The sequence below is a fragment of the Mustela putorius genome, unplaced genomic scaffold, assembly GCF_011764305.1.
Source record: "Mustela putorius furo isolate JIRA1106 unplaced genomic scaffold, ASM1176430v1.1 tig00000095_pilon_pilon_pilon, whole genome shotgun sequence".
Lineage (NCBI taxonomy): Eukaryota > Metazoa > Chordata > Mammalia > Carnivora > Mustelidae > Mustela > Mustela putorius.
The window spans coordinates 33,660,620-33,673,688 of NW_025421280.1; the positions used below are offsets into that span (position 1 = coordinate 33,660,620).

The following is a 13,069-nucleotide window of genomic DNA, read 5'->3' on the forward strand; positions in this document are numbered from 1 at the left end:
ATTGTGGGACAGACAGTAGGTGAAGTGAGGTCTCTGCCTTTCCTGGACAGGGTTAGATCACTTCCAGGCCTCAGTTTCCTGTAATGGTGTATATCTCGAGGACTGCTGGAGAGCCAATAAGATAATCCATCTAACGAGTTTAAAGACTTTTAAAAATTTATTTATTTGACAGACAGAGATCACAGGTAGGCAGAGAGAGGAGGGGAAGCAGGCTCCCTGATGAGCAGAGAGCCCGATGTGGGGCTTGATCCCAGGACCCTGGGATCATGACCGAGCTATAAGACAGAGGCTCTAACCACTGAACCACCCAGGGCACCCCCCCCCCCCCCCCATCTAATGAGTTTAGCACAGGGCACAGCCCTTGAAAGACTGGAAGAGCCAGAGCCTTTTGTCCCCAACCACGTAGCTTGTTTGCAAGTGGTTGATGTCAACTTAACGTGGACTCCACCCCTTCCCCAGGTCTCCCTGTCCTATCTGGATTACAAGGCCTTGCAGCTGTGCCCCACTACCCTTGGTCACCTTTGACTGAGGAAAGATGAACTCCCCATCACGAGGATTTTAAAGAGCCAGCTGATGGTCACATGCCCACCTCTGGCCTTTGACCCGCATTCTCAGATTGTCACAGTGTCCCAGCAGAGGAGGCATTTGGGACATCATGCTACACTTGGGGAACCTGAGGTCCAGAGCAAGAAGTCTCATCGATCTTCCTGTGCAGCCCGGGATTGGTGCTGTCATCTCCTGACCCTCAGCCTGACACCCTTTCCCCGACTCTGCCTCCCTTTGAAATACCCTTGGGAAAACGTCTGTGTCTCCTCTTTACTGCTTGCACAAAGTTCAGATTCCCTGGAAACTTCTACCTAGTTTTCCCAGCCTCCCCCCCCACCCCTCTGGCTCCAAGCTTTCCCCTACTTCTCTGGGCCAGGATATTTACGTACTGTCAATCTTCAAACCGCAGTGAACCAGACAAACCTTAGTAACGCTAAGCCTACACGTTCACCCTCTCAAGTTCCAGAACTGTGTAGTCTTAGACGGTAGCCATTAGCCGCATGTGGCTACTTAATGAAGAGGGAAATGAAAACTCCAGTTCCTTCATGGCACTCACATCTCAAGTGTTTAACAGCCACGTGGGGCTAAGTGGCTACTCCCACATTGGAGAAGCATGGACAGAACATTACCATCATTGTAGAAGGTTTCACCGGTCAGCCCTGCCCTAGACTGACTGGGACTTTTGTTATCCTCATTTTAGAGATGAGACAGCAGAGATCACACCCAGGGTCACACAGCTGGAGCTGGGATCTCAGCCTCTCCTTGGTAACTAGACGCGAATAGAGCACGGTAGGCAGGTCACCTTTCCTTAGATCCAAGGAAGCTGCCCTCATTTTGTTTCAAAACACACATGGTGTGAATATATGCATCTGTTGATTCCACTGCGCTGGCTGAACCACTTAAGCCCTGAGTGTGTCTGTGTGTATCTCAATTAACTACACCCCAGAGGCAGCCCGTATTCTAAACCAAAAGCTCGAATCAGTCACTTCTGTTATCCTTATCTTCATCCACTTGGGAAGGTTCGCTCATTAACATAACGAATATCAGAAACACTGGTGAAATCAAGGGTTTGTTAATTGCCCTGATAGAGGTGGGAAAAATGGGATCCCTTGAGTGGAATTTACAGTATTCAAACATGTGGACTGGTTAAAATATCTGAGAGTCTCTCACTCCCCAACCTCCACCGAACACGTTAGCAAAACAGCTTCAATCCCAAACCAGTTGTGTGTGAATTTGGAGGATTTAGATCGCCTGATATAGACCATAAGTCTTACAGGCTCAAAGCAACAGAGCCCTGCCTTTATGATTCAGGTTTGGGGGTATCCGTCTGGCTCAGTCAATAAAGCATGCTACCCTTGCTCAAAGGGCCGTGAGTTCGAGCTCCACATTGGGTGAAGAGATTACTCGAAATCTTTAAAGAAAAAAAAAAAGATATTCAGGTTTTTTTTTTTTTTTTTTTTTTTTTTTTTTTTTTTTAATGCAACATGAAGGTTGCAACACCAAAATGGTCAGGATCCTGGGAATTCACAGAATTTATAGGGGTAAGAAAATGCCCTTGTGCCTGTTTATCAAGTTTAAGGTCTGCACAGCAGCATTTGACTGGAGGCCTTCTATCATGGCCTGGAAGCCAGATGGTAGAGGCTTCATTAGTCAGGCTCCCTTGAGGTTTCTAGGAATTACTCTGAGGTTCCAGAAGTACCCAAGAGTTGTGTCAGATATGCTGTAGAGAAGAAGTGGGGTTTACCTGGGTCTGCTGGCCTCCAAAGACTGGTCTGAACTTCCACTTTACAACCTGGAGTCCTTGAGCAGGCGTCCAAGCCCAGGCCTCGGCGGGGGTGGGGTGGGGGTGGGAGTGGGGACAGAGGCTGCCTCCTGCCACACTTGCTGCCCCCCCTCCCTTGGGTTCTATCTGCCTGGGGAGGGATATGGACAGAGCTTCCATTTCCCCTTACCCCCACCCCGGGCAGACAGTGTAAGGAGAGGCGCACCTGCCAAGAAGAGGGTGGGAAAGGAAGTCACATAAGTCAGGAAGATCAGTGAAAGCCTCGGTTTAATTGGAGACAATGATTGATTTATCGATCAACGGACGGACTGATTGATCGTCAAAGTGGACAACACAAGAGCAGCTCGGGGGGTCCTGCGCCCCCCCTCCTGGGGAGAGGAGCCCTGATTGGGGGTGGGATTCCATCTCACCAGTCACACCTGGGTAAGGGGGAAGGGGCAGGCTCTGCTCAGCCCTCGCCCCCTACAATGACACGACTTCCCATTGAGCGGCAGCGCGGAACCCACGCTTTCGGGGTTTGTGGTACAGTTTGTATAATACAGAGTGGGAATGAGGACCCTCTCTCTGGGAGACCCCACCCCTCCTTCCCCTGACCGGGGTCAGCTGGGGGAAGGGCAAGTTTATTTTCCCTTTTTGCCTCTGTAGAATAATTTACAAACCAACCATACAATATGTACAAAAAAAAAAAAAAAAAAGAGAGAGAGAGAGAAAAGAAAAGAAAGAAAACCATAAAGAAGTCCCACTCCAGTCACTGGTAGGGGACAGAAACTAATGTCGCTACAAAAACGAACCCTGTACAGCATCATGGGGGTGGGAGTGGGTGGTACTCCCCACCGGGACGGACAGACAGATGGAAGGCTGCGGGCAGCTGGGGGCTACAGTACCGTGTGCTCAGAATTGGGGGTGCGGGAGTGAGAGAGAGGCCCCGCCTCGCCCGGCTGCAGAACGGGGCGAAGGGCATAGAGGAGGAGAAGGGGGGTGGTCTTTCCTTCCAAACAGTCCCCCATGGCTTGGAGAAAAATGGCCTTGCATCTGTCTGTCATATTGCTCCAGGAATAGCTAAGGGGGGAGGGGGAGGCGTGGCCAGATGGGGGCAAAGCAGAAAGAACTTTGGTTGGTGCCAGGGTGGGAAAGGGCTGCCCCGAAAGGGGATGTGGGTGTACACTGTTATTGCTTCCTCCTAGGGCAAAGGGTCATGAAGGGGGTCAGGAGGATGCGGGGCGTGAGGGGGGACGTGCCCAGGATGGGGGCTCTGGGCCTGGCCCCACCCCACCCGAGGTGCAGGTGCGAGCCACTGCAAACCCCTCTCCCAGGGCCACGGGAATCATTAAGGCAGAAACAAGAGGAGAAGCAGCTGGAAGGAGGGGTGTGGTTCAGAGCCCTCTCCCCCCAAATGGAGAAAATTCAAACAGAACCCAAAATGGAAGGGCAAGGGGATGGCAAGCGGAGGGGGGATCAGGCCCTCCTCGAACCTCACACCCCGGGTTAGTGGTATGAATGTCTCTCCGACACCTCCTCTCCGCTACATCTGATAGCACACAGCTCCTCTGTCCCCGCCCCTGTCCCCGAAGTTAGTATTGCCAGGTTTGTGCAAAATGAGGCGGAAGACTTCTGGGGAGGGGGGGTGGGCAGTGAGCCAGACAGGGGTCACCCCGGAGACAGCCCCCCCCCCCAGAGCCCCCGCCCAGAATGGCTATTCCCGGTTGGGTTCCAGAGACCCTCCAAAATTCAGAGGAAAAGCCCCTAGGGAGAGAGGGAGGTGCGATGCCTGATGCCTGCTTGGGCCCAGGTGGGGAGCCTTAGGAGGCCGGAAGACTGAGCCTGGGACCTGGGGGGAGGCACAGGAGGGGAGGCGGGCAGGGGGGGACACGAGGGGTTTAGTCCGGAACAGGAGCGTCTACAGTGGCTGTGTTTTATCCTGGTTTTTTTTTTTTTTTTCTTTTTCTAAAAATGTAACAATTAAAATTCCAAAAATAAAATCCCTTCCGGGACCTCCGCCCCTTGTTCCCCAGCCCCCACCTCCAAAAAGAGGCCCCGTGGGTGGGGGTGGGGGAAAGAGGAAAAAAAGAAAAGAGAAAAAACCCCACTTTTCTGTTTTCTTTTTTCTCAGGAGGCCCAAGAGTCTTTGAGGCAGTGGAGGAGGTGGTCGGGGGGTGATGGTGGTGGAGGGAGCCGGGGAGAGCAACAGGATGGAGGGGCTGGGGCTCAGGTAGGACCTCCAGCTGACCCCCACCCACCAGGAGCTGGGAGTGGGGTGGGCTCCTCGCCAGATGTTCCCGTGCAGGCACTGCACGCCCTCTTGGCAGCCTGGTGCTCTTTTTGGGCCCCCACCTCGGCCGCCACGGAGGGGAGGCCCTGGAGGCCCGGGGCTTCCTCTGGAGAGGGTGGGGTCCTCAAGGAAGGCAGAGGGGGGCTCTCAGTGGACAGGGCCAGGGGGCTGCTGCGGCCCCCAGCCTCCACGGATGCGTCTGGGGACATGGCCCCGTCCTCGCCCGTAGCCACACTATGTGCTGTGTCGCCTTGCTGTGTGACGCCAGGTTCCTCTACCTTCACCTCTGTGGGCAGGACGTGGCCATCCACCTCCCACGGTTCCTCAGCCGGGGATGGATCCTGAGCCATGGTCAAGTCCCGAACTTCAAATGCACCTGGGGCGGTAGACACCTCCTCTTCCTCTTCCTCCTCCAGAGTCAGCTCAAACTGGAACTTGTCCGGTGGGGGTGGGTGGCCTGGCCCTCTGGGCTCCTCGTCAGGTGGCGGGGAAGGGCTCTGCCGAATGGCGCTGTAGTACCAGTCCCGATTGTCCTCCAACGTGTCCAGGATCTCCTGCGCATCTGGGTGGACCAGGTCAGCCCACGTCTCCCACAGCGGGTGTACAATATAGTCAATGAAACCCACCTGGGAGAGAAGGGAGAAAGGCACAAACTGGGGGCCCGCTGGTGCAGACTGTCCTGCCACGCTGTGGGATCTAGCAAAATTCAAAAGAGGCTGATGGCCGTTAATTTTGCAACCTTGCTTCTCAGGATCCACCCTGGAAAAACTCTTGCATGGGTAAGAAAAAAAAAAATCTCTACATAGGAGATTTTTGCAAACCCTGAAACATATATCCATAGATTTGTCCATATCCACATATCTGTCAATCGGGAATTAGTTTTAAAAAATTGTGGTTGGGGCACCTGGGTGGCTCAGTGGGTTAAGCCTCTGCCTTTGGCCCAGGTTGTAATCTAAGGGTCCTGAGATCGAGCACGAGTAGGGCTCTCTGCTCAGTGGAGAACCTGCTTCCCCCTCCCCCTCTGTCCACCTCTCGGCCTGCCTGTGATCTCTCTCTGTCAAATAAATAAATAAAATCTTAAAAAAAAAATTGTGGTAGGGGCCCCTGGGTGGCTCAGAGGGTTGGAGCCTCTGCCTTCGGCTCGGGTCATGATCTCAGGGTCCTGGGATCAAGCCCTGCATCAGGCTCTTTGCTCAGTGGGGAGCCTGCTTCCCCCTCTTTCTCTGCCTGCCTCTCTGCCTACTTGTGATCTCTCTCTCTGTCAAATAAATAAATAAAATCTTTAAAAAAAATTGTGGTAAACCTCAGATATTAATAACATTTTTTTAAAAAGATTTTATTTATTTGCTAGCGATAAAGAGAGAGAGTACACACAAGCAGGCAGAGAGGCAGGCAGAGGCAGTGAGAGAAGCAGGCTCCCTGCCGAGCAAAGAGCCCAATGCGGGACTCGATCATAGGACCTTGGGCTCATGACCTGAGCCAAAGGCAGCGGCTTAACCAACTGAGCCACACAGGTGTCCCTAATAACATTTTTTTTTTTTTTTTTTTGCAACAAAGAAAAACTAGAAATAACCCTACGGCAGAAGATTGGCTAACCCACTCTGATAGTATCTTCCCTCCTCCTTATTTTTTTTAAGCTTTTGAAAAAATGTTTTACTTATTTATTTGTCAGAGAGAGTGCGAGCACAAGCAGAGGGAACAGCAGGTAGAGGAAGAAGCAGGCTCCTGCTGAACAAGGAGCCCGAAATGGGATTCGATCTCAGGACCCTGGGATCACAACCTGGGCCAAAGGTAGAGGCTTAACCCACTGAGCCACCCAGGCGCCCCAAACACAATTTTGGGCGTCTGAGCCAAAGGCAGACACCTAACTGACTGAGCGACCTAGCTGTCCCTCTTCCCTCCTTCTTAATAACAGAATCTTAATTTTTCTTGGTGGAGGCAATGCTGCCCTCATACAACTGAAAACTACATTTCCCAGCCTCCTTTGCAAAAGAGAGATGGTGGCAAAGTGACCACAGGTGGATGGAAGATTGGAGCTGGGGTGGGAACGGGGGGGGGGGGGTGCTGCCTCAACTGGCAGAAACCTTTCTTCCCTGCTATGTAGCCAAAATCCCTAGAGCTTCAACAGCATCTGTGATCATAAGAGGCATTTCTTGGGACAGAGGACCGAGGCTTTGGATGATAGAAGGGAATTCTCTTAGATGCCTGACCACATCAAAGGAGTGATATTATTTCTCTAGGCTTTTTTACATAAGAGGAAATAAACCTGAAGGTCTACCTTGTTTGAGTCACTATGAATTTGTAACCCGTCAGCACCTAAATGATCAGCCATGGAGAAAAAACAAGTCTCTCCAGAAACCATTAGCTCTCTATACCTTTGAGAATACTATACAACAGTCAAAAAGGACAGGCTAACTATGTGGAAACACTTGGACTGATCTCCAAGCACTGTTTGGGAGAAAAGGCAAGCTGTAGGGCGCCTGGGTGGCTCAGTGGTTAAGCCACTGCTTTCGGCTCAGGTCATGATCTCAGGGTCCTGGGATCAAGTCCCGCATCGGGCTCTCTGCTCAGCAGGGAGCCTGCTTCCTCCTCTCTCTCTCTGCCTGCCTCTCTGCCTACTTGTGATTTCTCTCTGTCAAATAAATAAATAAAATCTTTAAAAAAAATTAAAAAAAAAAGGCAAGCTGTATAAAAAGATATATATTCATAAAATTCTTATTTTTTAAAAAAAAGCAAAACCCATGAACTATTAAGTTGTCTGTAACCATAACTACATAATAGAATGTATGAAACTGGCTTTGCCAGGCGTTGGGAGGATGGGGTGATCTACACGCTTGGGGGACATTTGGGAGTGTCCAGAAATAGGTTGTTATCACTGAAAGGGGAGAGTGGAGGCCAGAGATGCCGCTCTACATCTTCCAAAGCCCAGGGCGGCCCCTGTGACAGAGAATGATCTGGCCCCAAATGTCAACAGTGCCAATGCTGGGTAACTCTGGTCTGGAAGGGCAGGCACAGTGAAGCGGGAAAAAATAGGTCTCACCGGGGAGGAGATTGAAAGTGGGGAGGGTGAGACTCTTTCTTGTTCACACTTTACAAACAAGATTGTGTTTCTGTACCTCTTGTTAAGTTAAATAAGCACACGATGACGAGTCACTGCATTCCATTTCAAAATCCACCCCAAATCAAGGGAAAGCATCTGCCTTCGGTCCAAGTCATAATCCCAGAGTCCTGGGATCAAGCCTCTGCATCTGGCTTCCTGGCTCCCTGCCCATGGGGAGGCTGCTTCTCCCTCCCCCTCTGCCCTTCCCCCCACCCCTACCACTCATGCTTTTTCAAACAAATAAGTAAATAATCTTAAAAAAAAAAATCCACCAGAGGCGCCTGGGTGGCTCAGTGGGTTAAGCCTCTGCCTTCAGCTCAGGTCATGATCCCAGGGTCCTGGGATCCAGTTCTGCATCAGGCTCTCTGCTCAGCAGGGAGCCTCCTGCCCCAACAACCGTCTGTCTCTCTGCCTACTTGTGATCTCTCTCTGTCAAAAAAAAATCTTAAAAAAAAATCCACCAAAAATCAAGGACAAGATAGTGGTTACAGGGAAAGTGAGAGGCTATATGGACATAAGGTCTGTAACTAAGAGCTGCGTAAGTATTATTATTAGCTATTTGGTGGCTACAAATGAGCTAGAACTTGTTTGACTCAGGTCTACACGCGTTGAGTCCAGAGGCTCAGTTTGGTTGTTCTGGAGGAGAGAAAATGTTGCAAATTTCCCATCAAGATAGAAAAAAGAAAAAAAAAAAAAACAAAAACAAACCCAAAACAGAAAAACTTGACTTTGTGGAGGGGCAGGTCAGGAGCGCCTGGACTTCTCCGGGCTCCAGGCCAGCGTGGGATGGGGAGGGCCGCCCTGCTACCTTCCACCGGGGCCGCAGCGCTGTACCTGAGACTTCTCCACCGAGGCTGTGTGCTTGTCACACATAGGGCTGATCTCCATGCCCCGCTCCCGCTCCCGGTCACCCTGCTGGAAGAACTCGGCCATGATGCGGTCCGTCCACTGTCGGTACAGCTCCAGTGGTTTGGTGGGGTTGCTGAGGTCGGCACAGTGCACCATGTTGCGAAGGACCTGCACGAGGTAGGGGACCTTCAGAGGCCGTGCCCCTGTCCCAGGGTGGGACCTCGTGCTTCCTTACCTCCCCCTTTATGGGCAGAATGAGGAGAAGGGGTGGTGGGGAAACGGAGAGGGAAGGGAAAAGGGGAGGAGAGGGGAGAGGAAGAGAGAGGGAGAGAAAAGAAAGAGACGGGTGGGGGAGAGGAGAGAAGGCGGTGTTGGGGGCGGCAGAGGGGACAGGAAAGGGCTGATGGAACAGAAGAAGACATGAGGGATGGGGGGGAGACAGAGGCTGGGATGGAGATGAGAGGGAGAAAGAAAAAAAAGAGACAGGAAGATGGCCAGCATGGGAGCTGGAGGCTGAGGGAGGGGAGCCACCCAGACCCCAAGGGGAGAGGAGAAGTCTAGTCTAGAGAAGTCTAGAGAAGCTCTAGTCTCCTTATACGGCAGGCGAGGGGGCACCTGGATGCGGTCGGAGTAGTTGTCCAGCAGGAGGACACCCGAGCTGGTCACTTTCTTGGTCTCCACCATGGTCTTCAGGTCAGCCAGGAGGGTCATGTGTTTGGACATGTCCGTGGCCAGCACCTGCGGGCGAGGGGGGCATCACAGGGGCCGCTGAAGCCCTGCCCGGGGCTGCCTGGACCCCACCTGCGCTCGGCACAACCTGTTCCCAGCCCCCACAGGGACGCCGCTCCCGCTCCCGGGGCTTCCGGTCCTGGACTCAGACCCTGCCGCTCTCCCCAAGCCTCAGAGGCGATCTTTCCTGTCCGGTCCCCGCCCCGGCCCCGCCCACCATGTCGATGACCATCTTGCGCAGGCTCTGCCGCTGGCGCTTGCTGAGATTCTGGAAGATGTCGCAGTTCTCTTCCTGCAGCAGCTTGAAGCCCACGGCCAGGTGGTGGTTCTCCAGCACCGACTCGTCGTTGTACATGAGCGCCAGCTCCGAATCTGCCGCCCAGGCCCAGGCAGGGGGTCAGAGGAGCGCGGAAGCCAACCCGGGCCCTCCCCTACCCAGCAGGTCCCGCCTCTGACAGGGCAGGCCCCGCCCCTGACCCGGCAGGCCCCGCCCCCGTGGGGGAGGCCACTCACTGGTGTTGATGAGGAACTGGTTGGAGACCCCAGGGTGGTCCACGTCATGAATGGCAGCTGCAAAGAGGGCGGCAAGAATCTCCAGGTCCGTGAACACAGCCTAGGGGCAGAGAGTGGGGGTCAGAGAGAGATGGGTGAGAAAGATGGGGGGGTCTGAGAGATAAGAGAGAGATGGGGGTGTCACAAAAGAAGGGGGTCAGGAGAGAGAGATAAGGATCAGAAAGAGGAGCAGAGAGGAACGGAGGTCAGAGACCCAGGGGCACAGAGACCAACGGGAGATGGCAGGTGGGCAATGAGAGAGAAGGGGGGTTGGGGGTGCGGCGGGGGGGGGGGGCTCACATCGAGCGCGGGCGTGGCCAGCAGCACGTGTGTGGACTGCAGCACATCAGCCGCGTGCAGGCTGTTGTGGTAGGCCACGTCGGGGTGGTAGTGGTCCTCCAGGGTCAGCATGTAGGTCACCATGGTGTCCACTGGGATGCGAAACTTCTTTAGCAAGTCCCGCTCCTGGGGTAGGAACGGGGGTTGGGGGGGGGGCAGTGAGTCCCGCGGGCTCTCCGCTCTCCACGCTGCGCCCCTCCCTCGCACCCTGCCCCACTCGGCCCGCCCTACCTGAAATATCGTGTACATGATGCAGCTGAGGGAGCGGCCGCCCGCGTATTCCGACACGCAAAAGATGTTCAGGCCCCACTTGTTCAGGTTCTCCAGTTCCTGACCGAGTGGGGAGGCCAGATGTCAGGAGCCCGCAAGACCCAGGGCCAAGCCCCTACCCACTTAGGTCAGAAGTTCTTCATGGTTGACCTTCACCCCTCTCCGCTCTTCCCTAGCAATCCAGAGCTCTGGTCTGAAGGCAGCACGCTTATCGCTCACTTTGGGTGGGGGGGCGTGCTCAGCAGCTGGGAACTTACCCAAGGGGCCCTAAGATACAACACAACCACAGCCACTGTGCCCTGATTATTATCTGCCCAGCATGACTCGGAGTGCTTGATCTCGTTTGGTTGGTTTGAGAACCAGAGCCCGGAGGAATGATGAGACTTCCCCAAGACCTTGTATCTCACCAGGGGCCAAGTCGAAATGTGATCTCAGCTAGGCTGACCCCAGAGCGCAGTTTCACTTCTGATCTAAACTGCTCATCAGCGCCAGGGGGAAGGGAACTTGGGCAAGTTTTCCATGTCTCCCCAGAACCCCCCAAACAGTGCCAGCACACAGTAAGTGCTCAATAAATATTGTACAAACCCATGTGGGAGCCAGGGCTCCCACATGGAAGAGCCAGGGGCTGAACCCAGGTCTGGCCAGTAGTGGGTGCTATGGGGGTTCTGGCCAGACCCCCTTCACTGATGGGTGCACCCATCCCCCACCTGCTGGGACTGTGGCCTACCAAGACTCACACCGCTCTGTTCTCCAGGAAACTGCTCTTCGTGCCCCTATGGGAGCTACACAGAGGAAGTAACGCTGTCCACTCTGGGGGCAGCCCACAGACAATGACTGACACAGGGGTCAGTGCTCTTGCCTCAACGTGGGCTCAACTCGGTGGTGATGTTCACACTCCGGAGCTCTTTGAGGGGTCGGGCTGAGAGGCCATGCTCGAGCTCACGCCACCTCCCGACTCAGCTCCGTCCTATCCTGCTTCCTTTATTCCCTCTCTCCTGAGAGTCTCATAACCCCAGTATACCTGAATCCTCATTTCAGACTGGCCCAATGCCCAGTCCTTGGCTGGGCCCCAGCAGACACCTGTCCCTCTCTGGTCTAGCCCCTGCGAAATCTCCACTCACTTGGGCCAGGAGCTCCTCTTGGTCGGTCTTTACCCCAAAGCGGGGGATGCTGGAATCATTCAGGCTGCTGCTGTGTCTCAACTTCTTCACCCCTGTGATCTGAGACATGGGCTGGAACTGTGTCCCGGGGGGCGGGGGCTGCTGGGAGGGTCTCTGCCGTGGGGCTGGCTGTTTTTCTCGATCCTTCATTGTGGGCGATGAGATCTCCACTTCATTCTGCTTGTCTGCGAGAAGCGGAGGCCAGACAAGCATGAGCAACCCACAGAGATGCCCTCATCTGGCCCTCAGTTCCCCTCCCCTGCTCCCCACTGCACCCTGGGAAGGCTCACTCTGGAGGGCAGACCCCTTCAGGGTGTCATGCTGTTGGTTACTTATAGGCTGGAAACCAGAAGGAAAGTAGGAATTCTTCTGGGACGTACTGGGCTGGAGTGGGGACCCTGAGGCTGGCCCAGAGCTATGGGGTGGCTCCAGTCTGATTGCCAGGTTTGGCAGGGGGGTGGCATGGGAAGTCAGGAAGGAGGGTGGGGGTGCTAGAGAGAGTTGCTGCCTGCCCTGTATAGGCAGGGAAACTTCTTGGACTGGGGGGACACCTCCGTGGTGACTGAGAGTGCTGGTGGGAGTGGAGAGCAGGGTGAGGCCGGAGGGAAGGGTAGCCTCTGGCTCCATGAACCCTCCCACCAGCCCACCCCTTTGACACCAGCCACCTGGGGGCCAGCCCCAGGAGCCTTCTTCCTGAGCTTTCAAGGGCTTCCAGAGCCAAGCCGGGGCCACCCATTGTGACCTGGGGCCCTGCCACTAAATAACGGGGCCTAATAGGGCTTATTTGCATGCCGTGCTCCCATTGGCTGGATGTCAGAACTCGGCACGGCCACACCCCCATTGGCGGGAGCCTTTGAAACTCCGAACACTTCTCTTGAGCTCGGTGCAGGACGGTTCTCCAGATTTTGGAAACCCTTGGCGATAAATTGAGAGGGTGAAATTATCCTGAGATTGTGGGGGACAGCCTCAGCTTGGGCTCTTGGGTTCAGCGATTAGGACGAATTGGAGGTCCCCATGGGCTTTAGGGTTCTAATGAATTTGAGGTATTCTGTATCACCGTATCGGGTATGGAAAGTTCGCAGGAGTCTACTGAATTTGAGGGTCATACTAAGTTGGGCGATTCTCCTGAATTTGGGAGACTTTTCAGCTTGGAGTGTTTTGGGAAAGTTTGGGGGTTCTCTTCTGGACTCTTAAGGATACCAGCTCCCTTAAGTTTGGGAACCCTACTGAATGAAGGTGAGCATCTCTCTTAGGTTTGTGGGATCTCCTGAATTCGTGGGGGGTGGAGAATCCGAATTGGGACATGCTACTGAATTCGGGGAGGCCTTTCAGCCTGGTGGCATTTGAAGTTTAAGAATTCTATTTGAGGGGCACCTGGGTGGCTCATTGGGGTAAGCTGCTGCCTTCGGCTTAGGTCACGATCTCAGGGTCCTGGGATCCAGCCCCGCAGCATCTGCATCTAGCTCTCTGCT

General features: G+C 54.0%; 1 protein-coding gene across 5 annotated transcripts in view; it reads right to left on the reverse strand.

Annotated features, from left to right (window-relative positions):
* Positions 1 to 2,579: 2,579 nt before the first annotated feature.
* PDE4A (phosphodiesterase 4A) overlaps positions 2,580 to 13,069 on the reverse strand; it is a 53,088-nt gene continuing 42,598 nt past the window's right edge. For all 5 annotated transcript variants that reach the window (XM_013054156.2, XM_013054154.2, XM_013054157.2 and 2 more), the window contains 8 exons: positions 11,559 to 11,782; positions 10,399 to 10,497; positions 10,129 to 10,293; positions 9,790 to 9,889; positions 9,494 to 9,648; positions 9,163 to 9,285; positions 8,533 to 8,715; positions 2,580 to 5,224 (listed from right to left, as the gene is read on the reverse strand). In XM_013054156.2, the coding sequence (XP_012909610.1) occupies positions 4,535 to 5,224; positions 8,533 to 8,715; positions 9,163 to 9,285; positions 9,494 to 9,648; positions 9,790 to 9,889; positions 10,129 to 10,293; positions 10,399 to 10,497; positions 11,559 to 11,782 (1,739 nt within the window). In that variant the 3' untranslated portion in view covers positions 2,580 to 4,534. The remainder of the gene's footprint in view (positions 5,225 to 8,532; positions 8,716 to 9,162; positions 9,286 to 9,493; positions 9,649 to 9,789; positions 9,890 to 10,128; positions 10,294 to 10,398; positions 10,498 to 11,558; positions 11,783 to 13,069) is intronic.